This window comes from Strongyloides ratti (genome assembly GCF_001040885.1).
Source record: "Strongyloides ratti genome assembly S_ratti_ED321, chromosome : 2".
Taxonomy (NCBI): Eukaryota; Metazoa; Nematoda; class Chromadorea; order Rhabditida; family Strongyloididae; genus Strongyloides; species Strongyloides ratti.
In genome coordinates, this window is record NC_037308.1 from 14,858,744 (window position 1) to 14,882,367 (window position 23,624).

General features: G+C 19.0%; 9 protein-coding genes across 9 annotated transcripts; 2 read left to right on the plus strand and 7 right to left on the minus strand.

The window, feature by feature from the left end:
• Nucleotides 1-144: 144 nt before the first annotated feature.
• On the minus strand, nucleotides 145-3,034 carry SRAE_2000473300 (Protein argonaute-2; the record flags this gene model as incomplete). The annotated part of the gene is made up of 4 exons (XM_024643644.1): nucleotides 145-1,682; nucleotides 1,728-2,632; nucleotides 2,675-2,895; nucleotides 2,939-3,034. 4 exons carry the CDS (start codon nucleotides 3,032-3,034, stop codon nucleotides 145-147), a joined length of 2,760 nt encoding a protein of 919 aa, XP_024509292.1.
• Nucleotides 3,035-5,193: 2,159 nt separating this feature from the next.
• On the plus strand, nucleotides 5,194-8,544 carry SRAE_2000473400 (Major facilitator superfamily and Major facilitator superfamily domain, general substrate transporter-containing protein; the record flags this gene model as incomplete). The annotated part of the gene is made up of 9 exons (XM_024643645.1): nucleotides 5,194-5,300; nucleotides 5,345-5,850; nucleotides 5,953-6,262; nucleotides 6,303-6,671; nucleotides 6,733-6,757; nucleotides 6,957-7,054; nucleotides 7,102-8,007; nucleotides 8,050-8,382; nucleotides 8,427-8,544. 9 exons carry the CDS (start codon nucleotides 5,194-5,196, stop codon nucleotides 8,542-8,544), a joined length of 2,772 nt encoding a protein of 923 aa, XP_024509293.1.
• Nucleotides 8,545-8,706: 162 nt separating this feature from the next.
• SRAE_2000473500 (Sulfotransferase family and P-loop containing nucleoside triphosphate hydrolase domain-containing protein) lies at nucleotides 8,707-9,702 on the minus strand (the record flags this gene model as incomplete). Its single annotated transcript, XM_024643646.1, has 2 exons — nucleotides 8,707-9,037; nucleotides 9,089-9,702. 2 exons carry the CDS (start codon nucleotides 9,700-9,702, stop codon nucleotides 8,707-8,709), a joined length of 945 nt encoding a protein of 314 aa, XP_024509294.1.
• A 1,143-nt stretch (nucleotides 9,703-10,845) lies between these two features.
• SRAE_2000473600 (Domain of unknown function DUF23 domain-containing protein) lies at nucleotides 10,846-12,306 on the minus strand (the record flags this gene model as incomplete). Its single annotated transcript, XM_024643647.1, has 2 exons — nucleotides 10,846-11,193; nucleotides 11,248-12,306. 2 exons carry the CDS (start codon nucleotides 12,304-12,306, stop codon nucleotides 10,846-10,848), a joined length of 1,407 nt encoding a protein of 468 aa, XP_024509295.1.
• A 1,994-nt stretch (nucleotides 12,307-14,300) lies between these two features.
• SRAE_2000473700 (Protein of unknown function DUF1647 family-containing protein) lies at nucleotides 14,301-15,537 on the minus strand (the record flags this gene model as incomplete). Its single annotated transcript, XM_024643648.1, has 2 exons — nucleotides 14,301-15,410; nucleotides 15,460-15,537. 2 exons carry the CDS (start codon nucleotides 15,535-15,537, stop codon nucleotides 14,301-14,303), a joined length of 1,188 nt encoding a protein of 395 aa, XP_024509296.1.
• A 1,094-nt stretch (nucleotides 15,538-16,631) lies between these two features.
• Nucleotides 16,632-17,333, minus strand: SRAE_2000473800 (G protein-coupled receptor, rhodopsin-like family and GPCR, rhodopsin-like, 7TM domain-containing protein; the record flags this gene model as incomplete). The annotated part of the gene is made up of 2 exons (XM_024643649.1): nucleotides 16,632-17,133; nucleotides 17,176-17,333. The coding sequence occupies 2 exons, from the start codon at nucleotides 17,331-17,333 to the stop codon at nucleotides 16,632-16,634; spliced, it is 660 nt and encodes a 219-aa protein (XP_024509297.1).
• A 925-nt stretch (nucleotides 17,334-18,258) lies between these two features.
• SRAE_2000473900 (Hypoxia induced protein, domain-containing protein) lies at nucleotides 18,259-18,706 on the minus strand (the record flags this gene model as incomplete). Its single annotated transcript, XM_024643650.1, has 2 exons — nucleotides 18,259-18,358; nucleotides 18,402-18,706. 2 exons carry the CDS (start codon nucleotides 18,704-18,706, stop codon nucleotides 18,259-18,261), a joined length of 405 nt encoding a protein of 134 aa, XP_024509298.1.
• A 142-nt stretch (nucleotides 18,707-18,848) lies between these two features.
• Nucleotides 18,849-19,344, minus strand: SRAE_2000474000 (Protein of unknown function DUF1075 family-containing protein; the record flags this gene model as incomplete). Its single annotated transcript, XM_024643652.1, has 2 exons — nucleotides 18,849-19,190; nucleotides 19,228-19,344. The coding sequence occupies 2 exons, from the start codon at nucleotides 19,342-19,344 to the stop codon at nucleotides 18,849-18,851; spliced, it is 459 nt and encodes a 152-aa protein (XP_024509299.1).
• A 1,928-nt stretch (nucleotides 19,345-21,272) lies between these two features.
• Nucleotides 21,273-21,572, plus strand: SRAE_2000474100 (Hypothetical protein; the record flags this gene model as incomplete). Its single annotated transcript, XM_024643653.1, has 1 exon — nucleotides 21,273-21,572. The coding sequence occupies one exon, from the start codon at nucleotides 21,273-21,275 to the stop codon at nucleotides 21,570-21,572; it is 300 nt and encodes a 99-aa protein (XP_024509300.1).
• Nucleotides 21,573-23,624: the final 2,052 nt, after the last annotated feature.

Below are 23,624 nucleotides of genomic sequence, written 5' to 3' on the forward strand. Positions count from 1 at the left end.
TATAGAACATCTTTTTGTACAACAGTATTAAATTAAAATTTATATTTATTTTATCATTTTTTTATAATTTTTTAAAGATATTAATTTTAACAGTTTTTTAAATATAAGAGTTATATATAAAAAAATTTTAAAGATATAATTATTTTATGCATTAACTCTTCTGTTGTTAAAAATTGATTTTTTATAACCTAATTCATCATATACTTCTGAAAGATCATTATCAATAGAATAATCTTTATTTTGAGCTTTCATAGTCATTCGACCACGATCAGCATATTGATTAGCAATGTAGACAGGAGCTGGTAAATTAATTGGTAAATTTACAATTTGATAATCATATGACAAAGCATTTGTCAAATTTTCAATTTCATCAATTGAATAATTATTATCATCATAAAGAACACAATATCTAGGTGTTTTAGAAGTACCTTGAATACCAGAATGTGAAGTAAGAAAGAATTCACAAACTTTTGTTCTTACAACATCATTATCAACAACTGTTCCTGGAGCAACATTTTGATTTGGAGCACTATCATTAGAATTAATTTCTTCTTTAAAAAAACGAAAATTATGATTCTTTTCAATAATAATAAAAGTTAACTTGGCATTTGGAGCATAAGTTTGTAAAAGATATTTAACATAAGAAATATCCCAACGCATATATTCATCATATTTGCCTTCTGAACCTGATGTTCTATATATGATAACTTCTTTTGGTTGGCCATTAAATTTTAAATAATTTTCAAAAACTGTTTCTAAAATTCGAGCATAAAAATAGATTTTTTTATTATCTTGATATTTTGTAAAACAAACATCTCCCACAAATTCAATAGGATTTTTGGTTGTGTTAGCAGCAAATCCTACAGTTGATAATCCATCATAAGTACCACTTCTTGTATGATTAAAACCAATTCCAATAATAAGTTTATTTTTATTAACAATTAATTCCATTTCTGAATTTATTAAATTATAATTTAATCCACCAACTTTAATATTAGTTTTCATAAGAATATTATCTAATGTTTTATATTGTTTTTTAAATATTACATTCTTAACGGTATTTTGTCTTAAATCTTGAGTTGTTACATTGTATTTTCTTTCATATAATTTAATAAATTGATGCATTTCTGTTAATTTATCAGGTGATAAAAATAAAGCAAAATCTGCTTTTTCTTTATTAAGATAAATAAATAAATCTTCAAGATGTTTCTCATTTGAAGCAACTTGTTTTATTTCATAACAATCCTCAATATAAATACCTTTTTGTCTTGCTTGACGTGTATAAATATCAACAAATTGTCTAATATCAGATATTGTAAGTTTTCCAATACCAACTGGTTCAAAATAATAACATCCCCAATTAGTAATTTTTGAGGGTATAATAAATTTATCTTGAGAACCAATATCCCATGATTTATTATCGACTTTGGTATTAACAAGACGATTATTTGCATAAACAATTTTTGGTGACTCCAATATACGCCCAGAAACTTTTATTGGATTATTTTGTACTGTTAAATTATGATAATGAAGAAATTCATTATTTGTTACTTGGAGAGCTTTAAATAAACGTTGTATGTCAAAACGTTTAGTAGAAGGATTTGTAGCACATGCTTTTATTAAACATCTTATTTGATCTGGTGTTTGAGATTTTTGTTTAACTCTTTGATAATCTGCAACTTCTAAAAGTTCCATTGGATAATAATTTAAACTTTTTGTCTTTTTACCATCTTCATTTTGTTTAATTTTTTGTATTATAAGAGGATGTGATGGAAACTTTAGATTAATATTATATTTTTTTAAATAATATTCTTGAACTGTCATTTTTTCATTATTAATAATAATTTGTCTAGTATCAGCTCCATAATCATCAATATCATAAATAGTTATTTCTTTTCCATCTAGATGAGTACAGTGACAAACTAATCCTTTAAAATTATTTAAAATTTTTTCATAAACTGTTCCACAAAATTTCATTTTTTCAACTCTTGCACCTGTTCCAGGTCTTGTTATCATTTCATCAAATTTTTTAATCAATAATTGTGGTGCATGAAATGCAGTTCTTATAGAATCAACAACATAAATAAGGCCAACACTATCATTTTTTATATTACCAGCTTGCCTAACACTACTAAAACTTCCCATTCCAAGATATTTTGCATCAGGAAGTGGTGGCATATCACATTCTTTAAATTCATATTTTTCTGGATTGATAAGATAACTTTTACCATTGTTATAATTAGCCCATTCCTCATAATTTAAATTTTTTTTGATATCAACTAATAAATTAAAAAATTGCATTCCTTGTTTATCATTAACAGAGTCTTTAAATAAACAATCAGAAGCATCAAATTCACTGGTAAACTTAAATTCCAACTCAACTTTTTGAAGATTTTCAAGTGATTTAGGTGAAAGATTTTTAACAAAAGGAATGTATTTATCAGGAACAACAACATTCCATAATCCTTTTTTTGATTCAACCATTCTTTTAAGTTTATCATCAGTTGTAAAAAATATGCGATGAAAATCAGATATTATAGAATATTCTGAAATTTGAAGTTGATCTCGCAAGATATGTTGAATCATTGGAAAAAGTTTGACCATTACTATTTTTAATTTTTGAAAATAATAACTATAAAATAATAATTATAATATTACATTTTATAAAACTTACTCTTTCATTTTAAAACCATCAAATTGTGTTTTATTAAGTTCATATCTTATTACTTGATCATTTTTTCTTTTAATTGAAATTATAACTCCAACATCAAATTGATAAACCCATGTTTTAGCATTATTTCCAGATATTTCATAAGCATTAGTAACAATATTTGTACTACTTCCAGAATGTCCGGTACCTTTAATGGGAGCATATTCAACAGTACCTTCAGGAACCTGTAAATAATTACATATATTAAAAGAATCGTAGTAAACTTACATCAAAATATTTTAATAATTCAGAAGGTAACATATTGTCAAATTTTTTTACATCCCCACTTTCACTAGAATTTTCAAAGTTTGAAACTGGTGTCATTTTTTAACCTAAAATTACCAAAAGTAAATCTAATACAAAAAAATTCTAATTTAATAAAATAGATAATTTTAATTGAAGTAATTAACTAGTAAAATTCTTTTTTTAACTATTACAATTTAAAACTAATACCATAGAATATAATCATTTCTATTTAATGTATCAAAGAATATTACGTTAAGAAGAGTGTGAAAAAAAAATTAAACTATGTTAAGATTTTTACAGGTACAAAAAACGTTATAAAATCTTTACATTTAAGAGAATAATTACATATATATTTAGAAAATAATTAATCTTCTTATTGACTGATCAAAAAACTAACATTCCAATACTCATATATAAATTTTTTTTGTACTTTTATTTTATCGATAAATTTAATAGGTCTTAATAATAAAAAGAAACTATTTGATGAATCATGTAATATTAAAGAATAATTTTAATTTATTTTTTGAGTAAATATTATTCAAAAAAAATGAATTGTTAAAATCTTTAATAAATATATGTAATAACTTTAGCTATAACATATCATAATTGTATTAATTATTGATGACTGTTATAATATATTGTTGAAATTTGTCTAGTCATCAAATAGTAATTTATTAATATGAAAAAAGAAACAATTAATGTGTGAAATATTTGGTAAAAATAAAATATACTTTATATAAATCTTATTTAATAATTATCAAAACAAATTAAAATCATGACTTTTTCAGATAACTGATAAAAAAAAGTATTGGCATGAAATGGATATCAGGAAGTTACTAATAATTGCTTTCTAATATATTTTATTTTTTAATTAATGGATGTAATAATTTACAATTAATTGTATCATTTTTAAATAATTAAAATCAATGCTTTTTTTTGAACTATATCTATATAAATATAATAATTTTCTTAATATTTTAAAATAAAAGAAAATTTTGCAGTACTTTATATATATATATTTAAGAATTTGTTGTTGATAGATGGGTTTTTTTTTAATTTATATGCCTTTTTTTTAAAATCAATTTTATTTTAAAACCGTTTTATTTCATGTTTCTTTTTTTAAAAGTTTATAATTTTTAATTATTTTCTATATTCTATTTTTAGTTAAAAATTATAATATTTAAGAAGATTTTAAAAGTTATAAAATTTAGTTTAAATAATCTTCAAAGCAGATTTTTATGAAAAGATTAAAGAAAATTTTCTTTTTATGTAACAGATAATTTTGAATTCAATTTTTTTAATCATATTTTAAAAAAGAATATTATTTTATAAAAATGCAATTACAATAAATGAATGTTTATGTTATTTATACATAAAAAATTTTTTTTAGAAAATTACGAATTTTTAAAATGATACAAAATGTTGTTATTTAGTAATAAAATAAATGTACTATTTTTTTAAAATAATTTTTTACAAATAATGTTTAAATTCAAATACAATATTATTTAATTATGGTTTATAATATTGAATTTATAATTTAAAAAAATAGAAAAAAAAAACAATATATATGTTATATGTTGCAAGAAGAATATACATATATAATATTTTTTGATAAATAATCTTTTTAATGGTATTATTAAATTAATTTATTATAGTTTTATTAATTACTACCTTTTAAAAAAAGATAAATAAAAAGTTATTAAAATTATTGTTATATAATTATAAAGAAAATATTTATTTATTTAAAAAAAATTAATTATTTTTACATCAATGTATATTACAAATTAAAATTTTTACTATAAAAGTATTATAAAAGAATATAAAAGTGCAATAAAAATGCTTTAATACTAAATCATTATTATTAATAAATGTCAAACATAAAAATGATACAGTATTTTGATACAATTTTATCCATATTATAGATAAAAAAAAATTAAAAGAGAAAAAGAATTCTTTTTTTTTTGTACTTTAATAATAATATTATTAAGGAACAAATGATATATATATATATATAATTATTGCACTTAAGATTATTTAAATTTTAATAGGGTTTTTATTCTTTTAATAACTTTTTAATTTTTTCTTTATAATATATAAAATCAAATATTATTAAAAAAAGTACGAATACTTTTTTTTAAATATTGATATATAAATATCAAAATATAGGCATTTATTTCTCATATATAAAATACTTCATTATTTTTTTTAATATATATATATGTCTAATTTTTTGAAAGATGGAAATATTGGCAAAAGATAATAGAAAAGTTATAATAGTAGGAAAAAATGAAAAACCTGATATTAATAGATCCTCTTTAAAGACAAAAATAGAATCAATTAATGAGTATGAATTTTAATTTTATTTTAATTATATTTTTTTTTTTTTAGAATTATGGAAGGAAAAAATACTGATTGGTATTCAATATATATGACATATTCAATGATGTTATTATCTGGAATACAATTAACTATATATTATACATCTATTTGGCCATATATTTTATTATTAAATCCATCTTCTAAAGTCAATTTACTTGGTTATGCTATAGCTTCTTTTTCTTTAGGAAATGTTCTTGGTTCACCACTTTTTGGAGGTATTGCTACTAAATTAAAATCTAATAAAATTCCAATTACTGTTGGATTAATTATTGTTGTTATTGGTAATATAATATATGCATTTTTACAAGAATTATCTAAAGATAATATTTTTTATTGGATATGCTTATCAAGAATATTAGTTGGTTTTGGATCTGGTACAAATGGTGTTTTAAGATCATATTGTGTTACAGCATGTATACCAACAGATAGAAGAAGAGTTGTTGCATTATCAAATGCTTCATTTGTTGTAGGTGTAACAATTGGTCCAGTTATTCAAGCATTATTTACACCTTTAGGTACCAAAAATAATAAATTTTTTATTTTTAATATTAATATGTTTACAATGCCTGCATTAATAATGACTTTTCTTTATATAATTGGTATTATATTTTTTTTAGTTAGATTTAAAGAAACATTTATTGGTTTTGAAGAAGTATCATCATCAAAAAATAGTGAAAAATTTAAAGATGATGAAAAATTTAAATTACCTAAATTTGATAATATTGCTGTTACTATTTGTATAACAATAATGTTTGTTCAATCATCAATATCAACAAATATTGAAGCTGTAGCAACACCTTTATCTATAGCAATGTATAATTGGAATGATTCTGAAGCTGTTTTATATAATGGTCTTATTATAGCATCTTCAGCTATTATAAGTTTTAGTAATTATATGATACAAGCATTTACTTTTGTTCATAATATGTATGTAATTATAATAATAATTATTATTAAATATTTTTAGTGATCAAAGAAAACTTTTAATTTTTGGATTAAGTATTTTTTTTATTCATCATACATTAAATTATTCATGGTTTTTTTATCCAGAAAAACTTGATCATATTCCAATAGATGAAAATGGAACTGAATATTCAACAGTTGATTTTGGTGGTTGTTCAAATAAATATCAATGGTGTGATTATATTAATCGTGTACCATTAATAATTTATTGTATAACAATGATATTTTGTTTGGGTTTTGGATTCCCATATACAGCAGCTCCAAATATTACATTATATGCTGATATTCTTGGTCCTAGAAGACAAGGATTTATGCAAGGTATTTTTGAATTATTTGGTTCAATAGCACGTATGGTTGGACCATTTATTGGAACGTAAGTATATAAATAATATTTTAACAAAAAAAAAAATTAATAATAATATTTTAATTTATAGTTACTTATTTAACATATCAGGAACTGTGTATATAATGATTCTTCAGGGATCTTTAATCCTCTTTGCGATAGTTTTAATATTAATATTTTACAAACGATTAATCCCCTTGAAATTTGTTTAAGTTAATTAAAATACAATTTGTTAATCTAATTTTTAATATTTTTTTTTTGTTATTTATAGTTTAATAAAATAAAATTTATTACTTTTTATTTATTTTTGTATAGTTTGACAAAATGGTTAAAGAAATAAATTCAAATTTTCATGTTTTGAAAATAAATATTTTACCAGGATTTAATGGTATATTAGAAAGAAAAGAATATAAGTTAGTTTTATATATTATTATTAATGTTTAATATTATTTTTTTTTAGAAAGTTAGAAAATAAAAGTGATTGGAAATCAATTATTTTGATATATTTATTTATATTTTTAATTGGAATTCAATTTTCATTATTTAATATAACAATATTTTCGTATTTCTCTTTTCTTGATCCATATGCAGAATTTCGTACATATATTTTTGTCATGATTTGTCATATATTGGGACAAACTACTGGAACATTATTTTTTGGTTACATTAGCGTTAGAATCAGTAATTATAACAAAATTTTCTTAATGGCTATTGGATATTTAATATTTGGAAATATTATATATCTTTTTTTGTCTATCATACCAATATTTTATGTTCAATATGTTCTTTTAGTATCAAGATATTTAGTTGGATATGGCTCTGGTATATTAGGTTCATTATATTCTTATTGTATTGGTGCTTCAAATGAAAATGATAAAAAAAGTGTTGTTTATTTTTCTGTTACTTCATATATAATTGGTATCACAACTGGTCATTTATTATTTTCATTATTTAGAGCATCTAATATGGAACCTAAAATTTATTTTTGTAAACTTATTGTTACAAAAGAATCACTTCCAAGTCTTTTAATGGCTTTTATGTATTTTGTATATCTTCTTATATTTTTATATTCATATGAGGAAAAATTTTTTGGTATTGAATATGATAAAAATATGCCTATTGAAAAATATATTACATCACTTTTTATTGTTAATAATATTAAAAAAGCATCTGTTTTAATATTTAATTGGTTTTTTATTAATCTAATGTTTTATACTTATGAATCATTTCCAATTTTTTGGACAGAACTAAATATATTGTTTAGAAAATCTTGGAAAATATTAACTTTTGAATTAGTAACTGGAATGATTTTTATGACGGCTATTTTTACAGCTCTTTTAATCGGATTACCACCATTAAAAAAATTGTAAATTTAAAGTACTGTAACATTAATAACTTTTTTTTTTAGGAAACCACACAATCTGATTATCTTTGGTTTCTTTTTATTAATAGTTTACAATATACTCAATTGTTCTTTACCACTTTATAATAATATGGATATAAAACCTTTAAAAAATTCAACTTTTGAAAATATTTATTCTTTTAATGGAAATCAGAATATACCATTTGAAGTTTATGTACTTTCAGCAATATTATGTCTTGGAATAGGTTTACCAACCATAATTGGACCAACTTTATTTGAATTCTCAAAACTTTTAGATAAAAAAAGACCAAGTTTTATGATAAATATACTTCATTTAATTGGTTGTTTTTCTCAGTTGTTGTCTCTAATTATGATTTTGTAAGTATAATTTAATAATAATAACAAAAAAATTTTTTTTTTAGAATTATTGAACATTACAATATTTCACATTTTTATATGATTATTTTTGGAACATTTTCACTTATAGCTTTAACTATGAATGTATTTTGTTATTGTGGAAAATTTAACAAAAAAGAATAATATTTCTAAACATAATAAAATATTTAAAATAAATAAAATTAAAATAGAATAAAATAAATAATATTTTTATAATATAAATATTTTTATGCACTTTGTTAAGTATAAATATTAATTTAATAATTGTTTTAAAAAAAACAATAGTTTTTGATAATTTAAAGCATTTTAAGAAATTGTAGCATTTTTGAATTGATCACATTGACTGGGAAATTTAAATCCAAACTCAATGAAATCATGATAAAATATTGTACATACTTTTTTAATTAAATTCGTATTGCTAAATAAAGCATCTTTGTATACTTTTGTAGCATCCTTTGAATTTGTTACATGTTTTGTTCCTGTGGAACGCATCCTTTCATTTATATATGTTATATCATTTTTTGGAACACCCGCTTTTCCCATGTAATAAATTAATTGATCATAGAATGAGTTCTTTTTTTTTGATGGATATTTAATATAAGTATATTCATTCTTATGTTTAAAGTAAGCACATTGCCTAAATATTTTTTTATATATAATTTTTATTTAATATTATTTAAAAACTTACCATGTTTGAGGATAAAAGTGATAGTCATGAAATTGATTTGGAATTTTTTCATTTTTAGCTACTTTCCACAATTCATTTTGAAGTCTATCAATAAAACAAGATAAATCTTTTCCACATTTATAACAATAATCTTCATCTGGTTTAAGAAAGATTCTAAAATAACATAATTGCATAAATCCACTAATTAATCTATCTACGGGGTTTCTAACAACCATTAACATTTTATATTCTTTAAATAATTTTTTAACACTACCTAGTTTGTAAGCTTTTTGCATCTTACGCAAACTTTGATAACGATGCTTTCTATCACATGTTGAAAACATATATTTTATTTTATTTTTAGTACTATTTATAAAACAAAATATTTTCTCTAACATTGTACTAAAATTTTTTCCAATAAAGCATACACCAATTTTATATTTAGAAGATCCTTGATATTCTGATTTTTTAAAACTTATAAAACTTCTATTAATCATTGGTACTGGTAATGATTCATTAATTTTAACTTCATTATTAATAATTTCTTTTTTTGCAACTTTTTTAGTTTCTATTTTGAAAGGTAATTGAATAATTATAGTAATAAAAAATATTAGAATATGCCAATTTCCAAGCATTTCTCAATTTTTGAGAAAAACAAATAAAAATTCTAGAAAATTATTTAATGAAAATAAAAATAAATTGATTTAAAAAAAAAGACTTTTTATAATATAATTAAATAGATATAAATGCCATTCTAATAAATAAAAATCCAAAATAAAATAGAAGAAAAATTGTTCACATATTTAAGTAACTTTTTCAAGGTTTCTTGATGTATGTAACCTGTTACTTTTATCATTACAAAGGAGCATTTTCATCCAACTATTTAGGAAAAACCAGAATATTAAGCAATGTAAAAATTAATATATTTCTTTTTAATCATGTGTTTTATTGAAAATAATTTAAAAAAAAAGAATATTAGATAAAAGCAACAATTAACTTTTCTAAATTATTAGATAGTTTTTGATATTCCCAAAGCCTTTTTTATTTATAAATTTCTATCTATTTTAATGATAATTAAAAAATAAATAAATAATGATTAATTTTTAATTTAAACTTTATAATTTTTAAATATATTTAATTAATTGAATTGTTTTAAAAAAAATATATTTTTAAAAGATTTTAGTTAGATGTTGTCAAAAAAAAATTATTTTATTAATAATATTTTTTTTAATATTAAAGAAACAATTTATAAACTCCAAGTTAATATATATTAATATATAATAAAATTTTTAAGATAAACTAGTTTTTTAAGCGTAAATCTTGTGGATATAGAAGACTAAGATTTTTGTACGTTTAACTAAATTTTATTTTTATTTCTAAATAATAAATAAATTTGCTAAAATTTTAAATACCGGTATTGATGAATACCAAAACAGGTTAGTTAAAATAGTTTCAATTACTTATTTCAATTGGATTTTATATATCAAAAAATTAAAATTTTTATTAAAGAACATTCTACTTATTTAAAGATTCAAATTTTATATGGTAAATTATCACATTATTTAGTATATAAAATTGTTGAAATATTCAAAGTAATGAAAGTATATAGATTAATTAAATATTTAAATTTATACTTTTAGAAAAAAAAATTTCTTCTTTTTTTTGTAAGAAAATTTTTCAATGATTTATTATCTTATATGATAATTTTATTTAAACACAATTATAACGATAATTTTATAAAAAAATAAATTAAAAATAAATAATTTGATAAATGTAAATTAAAAAGGTATATATATTCTTTCCATACTACATTGATCTTCCCCATATATCCAATCTTCTAATTTTGATACAAACTTTTTACTTTCTTCATAATCAAAATAACATATAAAATTTTTTGTTTTTACACGATCAGTAAGTTTTAAACTATTAGCAATTCTTACATTATAATCAAAATTAAGTGTACCATTCATAACATTTTCTTTAATATCTTTATAATTTTTTACAAGTGTTAAACGTTCATCTTCATCAAAAAGTAATGCAATTGGAAGTTTCTTTTTTCTTCCTTTAATATTAACAGTAACATAATTAGATCTTGCATGTAAAACAAGTGCTATATTTGAACTAATCTAAAAAAAATATATATACTATTAAAAAAAATGTTTTTTTTCTTTTAATGTTACCCTATAAGAATCTTTTGAACTAAGACCAACTGGAAGATGATAACCAATCATATCAACTTTATTTGTTCTTACAACTGATTTACCTTCTTTATTTATTGTATCTTTATAATAATAATATGTTTGAGCAAATTTAAATGTTTCAGTAATATTTTTATGTGTATATGAAGCTCTTACATTTCTAAAATTAACTGAAGTTAATTCTGGTTTTTTTATAAATTCTTTTTCAACAAAATCATATATACTTTGACTTTTATTTTTAAAAAAATGTATATATTCATCAGAATCCATTGCTAATACATATTTTGTATTTCTACTATACATACAACTATTTAAATAAATTTTACTACCAAATCCAAAAATATATGGTTCTATATCTCTTCCATGTTGTTTTGGTAATGCTGGTGTTGGTATTAATGTAACTAAATTATATTTACTATAAGAATTAATAAGTTTAAAAACAGTTGAAGACATTCCTCTATAATGAATAACAATATGAGCTTTTTTTTGTTTTTTCCAATATTCTAAAAAGGTAAACATTTGAAGCCAATTATTATACCAATAAAGTGTTGGTGTACAAACAGTAATACCATCATAAATTGGACTATTAGCTGCTTCAGATGAAAGTTTAAATGTTTGTCTTTTTTTAGATCCATTATCAATAATATTAATATATTCTTTACCAGATAATAATTTTCTTGGAATATTAAAATTAACATAAAATACTTCTAATTTACAATTAAGACGTTTAACATTACAAAAAGAATATTCAATAAATGTTACACGACCTTTGTATTTTTTTCCATTAATATTAGCAAGTAAATATTCTTTTTTTGGATTTCTTGTATATTTATTACTACAATAAGCAATCATAAAACCTTTGACTGTAGCATATCGAGCTGAGTAATAATTTTTTGGTATAACATGAAAACTATACATATGTAATGAATTAAAATTAGCAGTATTATTTCTTATGTAACGAGTATTTTCTGAGTAACATTTTGAACCATCAATATTTAATATGTTACAAAGAAATATTAATATACACAATAGTATAATCATTATCTATAAGAAAAATGAAAAATTTGTTTCTAATGATACAAATATATATACACAGTACAATCAGAAGTTAAAATATATAATAATTTAATATGAAATATTTGGTGAAAATCAAGATATGTTATAACAATAAAAATACCCGTTTTTTTTTTACTTTTGCCAACAAGTATTTAAATTACAACATTTGTCTGAGATTTTAATCATTTATAAATTTACAAAATGATATCATACTTATAAATCCAATATATACAATTATATAATAATAAATCTTAAATGTAAATTTTAATAAGAAATTTTCATATATTTATAAAATGATAAGTTTGAAAAGTGATACTGTTCTTTAATAAAATAATTTTTAAATATTATATTTATTCAAATATAATAAAAAAAAATTTTTTTAAATATTATTACTGTATTGACAAAGGAATTTATCTTTTAATATTTTTTAATTATTAAAATATTAAATGATATTATTTTATTTTTTTAATAAAAATTATGATTAAAAATTGAAAAATTTATGTTTATTCTTGTCATTTTAACCAATTTAAAATTATACCCATTTTGCTAATTTTTAACATTATTCAATTTATAAAGAATATCTTTAAATTTTTCTCAATAATTTTACAAAGTATTAATATAATAAACACCGGTTTTAAAATATATCTTCTAAAATAAAGATGATATGCATTAAAGTGAGAGCAAACTAATTAAACAAAAACTGCTTTTTATAAGTTTTTTTCTCATATTAATATTCTTTAAAAAAAACCGTAAAAATGACATCCGCAAAATTTCTTTTAAATTAAAATAACATTTTGTATTTTTATAAAAAATAAACTTTTCATTAAACTTTTAGTGGAATAGCAAGATATATCTTAATTTTATTAAAAGTATCATAAATATTATATCTGTTCAAAAGATATTTATTACTCTTGATTAAAATTTTATTATTTAAAAATTATTTAGTTCTAAAAAGAAATTTTTAACACATTATTTTTGCATAAAAATTTAATATATATATACATTTTGTTTTTATCTTTTTTTTTTTTAAATTGTAAAAATTATAAATTAAAAAATATTGTTTACATTACAAATTTTGTAGAAAAAATTTTTTCATTAATATTATTAAGTTTTAGAAAAAATATTATTATTTTTAAAAATAATATAAAAAAAAATATGATTATTTGTAATTTTTTTCCGTTGAAAATTTAAAAATATATGGATATAACAATTAAGTACCGTAAATATTTATAATTTTATTGATCTATATTTATATTTTCTAAAATATTACTTTATAAAAAAAATTTAAATTATTTATGAAAGTACAATTTTAGTCAAGGTATTTGATGAAGTTTCTGTTAGTTAATAAAACTAATTAATAATAAGCGAAGTATTGATAATTATCTAGTATAGTTGATATAGGTTATTCTGGATTAGGTTTATAATAAGTTTAAATTCTTTCATGTGCGCAAGAATGTTAAGATAAAGTTTTGAAATTCTTAAGAAGTAAGAAAGTGATAGGTATTTTAGATATAAAAGTGAATATAGGTTTTTAAAAGATTTAAATAAAAATTTCCTAGAACAGTTAACATTTTAATTTATTTTTTTTAAAATCTACAATTAAAAGTATTGAATCAAAGAAAATTTTATATAATAAATGACATTATTATACAATATATAAAAGTTTGTAAAAAATTTAATATATCTAATAGACAAGTTTTTATCCTGGTTGACAATTCTATTGATAAAAATTATTGTACTACCACAAAGTATTAATTTTTATTGTTAATTGATTATAAATTAAATAAAATTATTTTTATTAACTTTTAGTTATTAATTAATTATTAAACTTATTTTCAAAAAAGTAATTTTTTTTAAGTTAAAAAAAAAAAAATTTAACTATATAAAATGTAAAGAAAACATTTTTTTTAAATATGAAAATTATAATTTATTCTACAAAAAATTAAAGAAAAAAATAAATTAAAATAAATAATTTTTATCTAATTCTTCATTAATATTTTATAATCTTTTAAAATATCATGTGCATATATACCATTATCATAAAGTTCTGCAGCATAATTTCTATTGTCATAATTATTAGAATTGTGTAAGATTGTTGTTAATAATGTTTGATCGAATCTATGACAAATATGTTTTTTTGCAAATAAATTTTTATTATTAAAATGACCATCACAAGAAAACCAATGTACTGGTTCAGTACAGTCATGAGTTAAAGAACAAAGTACAATCCATTTCATAACATTTTGAATGGTATCTTTTGTTCGATAGAATGTTACAAAAGCTGTACTTTGTTGACGTTCTGTTGGATAATTATATTTTTTTTTATTAACAGGAAAATATTTGGCAAATGTTTCATGTGTTGTTGATAAAATTCCATGGAATGTTGGTATATGCATTATAACATTTGATTTATAACAATGTTTTACATTAAATTTATATAACTTTTCATCATTTGGATTATTTTTATAAGTAAAATGTCTTATCTTATTCTTTTCTCTTAATTTTTTAACAATTAATTGTTCTTTATGTTTATGATTTTCACTTTTTCCTTTATAACAATTAACAAATTTATTTATTTTTTGTATAAAATATTTATTTTGAAATCTTATACTAGCATCTGCCCAAATAACAGCAGGATATTCTTTTAAAACTTCAGCAACAACAAGCCATTTAAAACCATATGATCTAGCTTTAGCAACATGTTTTGGATATTTTGAAACATTAAATTTTCTATATTCAACAAATTTTAATGATTTCATTTCTTTTATTGTTTTACTATTAAATCCTAAATCATAAACAATAATTTTTTCTTCAGGAAAATGTTTTTTAAATGATTCTAACATTCTTCCAGCTTCTTCTCTATGATCTTGAGTTATTGCTGTAACAATTTGAACTTTAGAAATTTGTTCTTTATTTAAATCAATATATGTACTTTCGTTTAAATAACCAAAATCATCAAGATATTTAATTAAATCACAATTAAAACTTTTTCCTTTTCTTTTAGGTTCTAATGGAATTGAATATCTTAAATCATATGTATGATTTTTGTATACACATAAATTATTGTCATTTTTCTTTTCTTCAAAATTCTAAAAAATAAAAAAAAATTTATCATATTTTAATATAAATAAAATATACCTTTTCAGAAGCATTAACAAAAAATATACATATAAAGATAAACAATAATAAATATATAAAATTTTTATTTATATTCATTGTCCAAGTATTTACAAATAAATAATATGAAAGATTCAAAATTTATATAAATACTATTTTATACATTTCATTTACCAACAAGTTTTACAATATATCCTTAATAAATGTAACTATATTTATTGAAAGTAATGAAAAGGTATAAAATACTTAGTTAATGTACAATTAATCTTTGATAAAAATTTTTAAAATTTCTTCATTACTTCCTAAAAGTTATGTAAATCTTTTGAAGATTAGTTAATTTTATAAGAAAAGTTATTAACATTAAAATAATATTATTAATAAATTTAAATTTTTATTCAAATATACATTTAATTAATAACTTTTCAAATTATAATTAATACAATCAATTATATATATAGAAAATTTTTTCATAGAAATTATAAGAATAAAATTTTCAAATATATATAAACAGGTATTTCTTTCAACTTATTTTAATCTTTATCTAAATCATAAATAATTTCTATTTCTTGCAAAAAAAAATGTTTGAATATTCAATGTAATTGACTAATATGTTAACGATAAATTTTATCAAATGTTGTTATACTTTTAATTTCTGGAATATTTGTATTTGTTAAATTAATAAATATACTTTTTATGATCTCTATGTTTTGTCTACATGACTGTAAAAGAATTTGAAATTATATTTTTTTTTTCTTGTTTTATTCAATGGTAAAGTAAATTTAATAATTTATTCTTTGATACTTATATATCCTATTAACGAGATATTAAATTTATATCATTGAATAGATAAAGATATTATATAACTATATATATATATGATACTAAAAATTAAGCAAATCATAATAATAAATTATATTTTAAAAGTTTAAATAAATTACTAGCAATGATTATATAATATATTCAAATAAAATGATTAACAATAATTTAAGAATTTATATTAGTTATAAAATTTTTGTTTAATTAAAAAAAATAAAAAAATAAATTTAATTATTTTGCATAATTATTTTCTAAATTTATACTTTTATTGAGGCGTTGTTGCATTGAAATATTTATCTTATTTTGTTGAAATGAAATTGTTAGTAATTTTTTTAATTCTTGACTAAAATATTTAAAATAATTTATTTTTTGTTGAATTACCTAATGAATATCATAAAATAAAATAGTCCTATCGTCATAGAATCTGTAGCATAAATGTTTATCATTATTAATAAATTAGAAATATTTATATTTTGTGAAAATTCAGCTACAATAACTATTGTATGGTAAGCAATAAGTATATTAAAAACAATAATATATGCAAATCCATACAAATATAATGTTTTATTTTTTTGCAAAACTTTTTTTTTTTTATTCATTTTTTTTAAATAATAAATGGTAGAAAAATTAAAATATAATGACAGTAAAAATAATGGCAAATATATTAAAAAAGTGTATGATAAATCATAATATGCAACAGTTTTTGATCGTACAACTGCAAAATAACCACCAATATCTCTTGGTACCATACATGGATTGAAAAAAACTTTACCTAATCCAATTAACGAACTTAAAAGTAATATACTAATAATCATTTTCAAAATATTTTTTTTGGAAAAAAATCTTTTATATGTAAGAGGATTTGTAGTTGCAATATATCTTAAAAAAAAATTAAAAAATAAATATAATAATAAACAATACCTATTCAAACTAATAAAAAAGCAGACACAAACAATTGTACTGAAACATCCAAAAACAACAACATATAATAGTTTTGCTAAAAAATGAGCATTTTTGTAAAATTCAGGAAAAATATTCCATTTTGGAAATCTTCCAATAAACAATAAAACAATATGCATAAAAATATCAGCATACAATTTTAATAAAATAAATGGATAAAATTCATTATAAAAAATTCTATCTTTTTTTATCATTTTTAGTGTTAATCTTGCTGTTAGAAAAATATACATAATATAAGCAGGTATTGTATAAACCAATTGTATATATTCAAAAAAAAGTAACATTTTTTGATAGTTTATAAAAATTTTTTAATAAATAGTAAAAATATTTTAAATTAATTTTTCTTATAATACCAAAAATATTATGTTAAAAAAAATTTTTTTTTAAATAATGAATTTTTATTGTTTTTAAATTGACATATATATTTAAAATAATAAAAACTTTTTTATCATACATTTATATTATTAATTTTTAAAAATTGTATGAAAACAAAATGTTTTTTTATTGTAGTATTTCGTGTTATATTTAGAAAAAATTATTCCTTAATAATTCTTGATGTAATATAATTTTATACTTAATCATAGTAGTAATATATTCAATCAAATATACCATTTTGTACTTTAATATGTTGCTTAATTTTAATTAAAATATTTACTAGTTAAACTATTAAAATACAATGAGAAAAAAATAAAATATCTATTTATATCTCTTTAAAATTGTTATCATTTTTCAGAATTTTTTAAAGTAAAAGGTGAATATAATAATAAACACTTTAATAAAAAAATTAAAAAAATATATCCAAAATTCTAAAAATTAAAAAATAGTACATTTATGAAGATTTGTCTACTTATTAAAAAAACTTGTAATAATTAAAATATTTTTTAATTTATTTTCTAATATCATTAATACAACGTTAAACAATCTAAAATTTTTATATTGACATTAAAACAATATTTAAAAAGATTCAAACTCTCAAAAAAATATAGTACTTTTTAACTATATTCATTTGCAAAATCATACACTTTCTGCATCTTTTTCTACCATCTAATTTTTTTCTTTCTTTTCATCCAAAATGACAGAACCAGCATAAAGAAAACCGGCGACTAAAGCGCAAACAGTTCCAAATTGTGCATAAATACGATATCTATAAAAAAAATACAATTTAATTTATTAAATTTTATTATGACCTCATAAATTTTTGAGCTCCCATTTTGTCTCCTGTAAAAGAACTTCTGAACATTCCCAGTAAAGCAAGGCAAGTCAAACCCATTCCAATTGGAACTAATGGATTACTAGCAATACCTTCAGAAACTCCAGTTTTATGTGTACCTCCTGTTTCTTTACCACTGTTGAATCCAATATCTATTGGTATAGCTGGAATTCCAGGTGTTCTTACCATTTTATTATCATGTTTTTCATTATTTTCACCATGAGCAGAAGTTGTTGAACATTCAGATATTCTAAAAAATAAGCTACGGATAACTGAACTCATGTTGAAATCTGAATAATTTTGTAGTAATAATAAATAATTAAAAAGATACTCATATGATAAAACATTTTTAAAAAAAATTAAAAAACTTTAAACATAAAATATATTTAATCACTAGTGTTTATGATTATCTATAAAATGTCTGTTACATTTTTGTAACAACAACTCCCCTCTTCTTGTCTTTTTCAATTTTAGCTGCAACATATTTTTCACCGAGAAGAGCAATAGCAAAAAATACAATACATCCAACTACAACAAATGAAATTCTATAACGATCAGATAATTTATTCATTGTACTAGGTGAAATAAATTCAGGGATGTCTTCTTTTCTTTTATACATACCTGTCCAAACCAACATTCGTTTTTGAAATTTTGTAGGTATATAACCTTTTGAACTATCCTCTGCCGGGGAATATTTTGTTTTCATACGAAGATCATTGAAAGTACTTGCTGTTACGTATTTCGGTTTTTCAGTTACTGTTTCACTCTAAATTATAAATATATTATATAACAATATTACTTACAACTTTCTTATCAGTTTCATTTCTCCTGATAACAGTAGTTGATAAATATTTTGGGTAAAATATTTTTAAACAATTTCGATAATTATTACTACACTTTATATTAATTAAATTTACCATTATATAAACTAAAAACAAAAAAAAATGATAAATAGTTATAGATACATTTTAAACAAAAATAAATAGTTATCTCTTTTTTTTTATTTATTTAAATAGTATGATTTAAAATAAATATGACTTTTTTATCTAGGTAAAACAAAAATAACACCAATTTAGCACAAGACAAATTAATATACATTTTGTCACGTATCTGAAGTAATTTTTAAAGAAAAATCAATTATACTTATCAAATGTTTATATAGTTAAAACTTCAGAAATAAACAAAAAGTGCTTTTTTTCATCTTTTAAAAGTAAAATTTTAAAAATGACTATTCTAAGATAAAATAATTTTAGGAAAAAAAAAATTTATTCTTTGTTATAATATTAAAAGTCAGGTGAAAAATCCAACGAAGGGTAACGTTTCTCAAAACAAAGAAGTTGTAGGAAAAAATATCTAAAATTGGAAAATATTTGAGTATGATTATTTTTTTTATATTATTTTAATTGAAATAAAAAATTTAAAAATAATTTTTATTATAAGATTAAATTAAAAAAAATTATACATTAAATTTTAATGGTTGAAATTAATACAATAAGTATAACTTAGATACACCTGATCAAAGTCAATAAATTTTTAAAAAGTAATAATAGTAAATGAGGAAACATTAAAGATTATAATAAAATTTAAAAGAAAATTAGTAAATAATTAAAGTTCTATTAAAATAAATAAGTTCATTTTTTTTTATACAAAAAAAATGAAACTATAAAATTATTTTATGGAAACAAATAATTCTGATAAGATTTAATTTGATGTTTTAAAATTGTTTTGCCTTTATTGTAAATTACTATCTCTTTTAATATTATCAATTTTTAACATTATGTGAAATTTTATAATTGTTAAAGTTTTATCATGTAGTAAAAATATAATTTTATTTTAATAAAATATTTAAAAAAAATATTTTTTATTAGGATATTTTTAATTTTAAATTATATTTCTTTTGCTTTAAAATTAATTTAATATCTAAACACAAAAAATATTTGTTAGTTATTGTAACGTATTTATTTCATGAAATACATAACGTATTTTTAAAATATTTAATGAAATAATGACGGATTATAATAAGTTTTATTAATTTTTTTTCCTATGAGTAATTTAATTTATTTCATGCTATAAAATGAATAAAATTTTTTTAATTTGCAGCAATATCAAACTAATAAAAGTACACATATTATTAAAACAAAACTGTTGTATATTAAGAAACGGAAAATATTTCATTTATATATCATACATAAAAAAATAGCTAGATAAAAAGCACTTCGTAGAAATTTATTTAACAGAATGATCAAAAATCAGGAATTTCCACTATTTTTTGAGATTATTAGTCATATGAACTACAAATTTTTTTTCTTACAGCATATTTTTTATTGTTAATTTTTTTTTCATAATTAAAAAGTGCAGAATGTTTATAAATCTTTTTTTCTTATCATAACTTTGAAAAGATATTTTAATTATTTTTTTTTAATAATAATTAAAAAAAGCATTTGATGAAAATAAACAAGTCTATTTAAATTTTGTTTGAATTATATTATTAATTCACAATTATAAATAACCAAATAACCAGAGTATTATTTTTTTAACGTAAATATCGTTATAAATATTTTACACTATAGTAAAAAAATGTATAAAGCCAGACATTTTTTTATATAAAAATATAACTTGTGTTGGTACTATTATTGCCATAATAACTTTGATATTAAATTACATGTTAAAAATAAATATTGATAAAAATAAATTTTGTCATTGCAATTTTATTATTATTAATTTTGAAATATACATTTTATATAAAGATGTTTAAAAAATTTACATGTATAAAAAAAAATTCTAAATTCAAAGTATCAACTAATTTTAAAACGATAATTAAAATTTAGTTAATTCTTGTTATTCTTTAATGGCTGAATTTTATGAATGCATGGACAATTCAAGGAGTGGTGCACCACCACCACCGCCTCCACCACCACCACCACTTTCAATTGATAAAGATCATACAGAACAAAATAAATCAAAATTAGCAACTTGTACAAATACAAATACAAGTCATCCACCACCATTAAATGGGAGACGACAACAAGGAAAAAGTAAAGAACCAATACCTGATGCACCAAGATTAAGTGGAAATCCACTTTCTGGTGGTGAAGCAATGAAAAATATGAGGAAAAAAAAAAAGGAAAGTTGTTGCACAATGTTATGATTATATTAATAAAAGCTTATCCTACATATATCAGTGTAAAAAATTTCTCATGAATCTAAATGTTTGATTATAATCTTCAAAATAATTTAATATTCATTGAATATTAAAATATAATTCTATTTCACATACATATTGTATATTTTCAATACGTAACAAAATAAAAATTTATTAGTTTAACTTTTTTTTATAATTATTTCATCAAAATATCCTTGTTTAATTTTAGTACATTATATTTTATATTAAAAAAAAGAAAAAAATAAAAAAAGGACAAAAAAATTATTTTTAATTTATTAAAACAGTTATATGGAGTAGATTAATAAAAGCAAACTTTTTAAATACATTTATCATAAAAATTTATTAACTTTTTTATTTTTGTAATCGTTAAATAATATTAATATATATTATTATTAGTAATGATTAAATACAAGCATTATTTTATATAAAGCAAGAATTTAATCATAAAAATATAAGGATTATTATAAAAGATAATATTTTTTTATCATCTTTAATATATATTAAAGTATATCATTTTTTTGGAATATTCAAATAATTTTTGACTACACGTAATATATTTAAAATAATATTTTAAAAAATTTGTTTATAATAAAATTATACTTATTATCAATTAATTACAAAATAATTAATATACTATTATATTCCTTATTATTTTTTTTTTAATTAAATGATATATTATTAAAAACATACAATAAACAAATTCATCTTCTATCATCACTTAAATTTAAAGATTGTTCAAAGATAGCTATTATACTTGCTATAAAAATCTGATAGTTCCTGTTTTACAATATCCTGATAATTTAATATATTTAAAATAGGTTTGATAAAAATTTTTAAACACAAATTTTTATATGTTCAATTTATAATAAAAGATTTTTTATAAGCACAAATTAAAATTATTTATATTCAATTAATTATGATGAAAAATTATTTTATAAAAAGTACATTTTTAAATAATTTATTATTTTGATTTGGAAATGAATAAATGTTATATAATATTATACCAAAAATAAGTTAATTTTATGATTAAATAAATATCAAAGCGGTTTTAATTAAAAAAAATTAATTAAGATTAACAAAATTAAAAAAGAGAAACAACAAAAATTTATTTTATGAAAAAATTTTTACCACTTAAATAATTAAATTTAAACCTTATGTTAATAAATTTTTTACCAACTTTTTAATATTTGCTTGTGATAATTATAACCTTTAGTAAATAAATATATGTTATTTAATAAAACTTTTAATATTTCAACTATGCAGGTGTTTTTAATTGGAGTACTTATTATTATGTTATTAAAAAAAATCATAAAAAAAAGATATTAATAAAATATTGAACACATTACATATAAATTGAACTTAAAAATAATTGTATTTTTTTATATTTTAAATAATTCTATATTTTCAATATGAGTAAATAAATAATTAACAATTAAATATTATTGCTAGTTATATAACAACTTTAAAAAATTTTAATTTTTATATCTTTTAATAATATAAAATTATTATTAACTGTATAAAATTTATCTTAAAATCTTACTCTATTATGTAACTGATGAAATTTTTTTATTAACTTGAAACAATTAATCTATTATAATTAAAAATATATAATGTTTATTTTATTTTTAATTATAATAATTAAAAAAAAGTAACTTAAAAGTGTCAATTTTAATTTTTAAATTTTTTCAAAAAAATAAAACGTTAATAACTAGTAAATACTCAATAAGAAAGTTTTTAATTTTTCTCAAAATATGTTTTTTGTTTAACATTTGACAAAATTGTTGAAAAAATTGTAGATAATGTTAATGAAAAATTATCCATAATTTTATCAAACACGAAAACAAAAAAAATGTAAATAATTTAAGAAAATGAATAAGTTAGAATATTAAATTTGTTACCAAAAAAGTTTTATTTTACTAATCATAATAATACATAATACTTTAAGCATTTATTTTTACTTTCTTTATATACAAAATTTTGATTAAAGATGTCATTAATTAACAATATTGTTTTTTTTTCTTTTAAAAATTTTTTTTA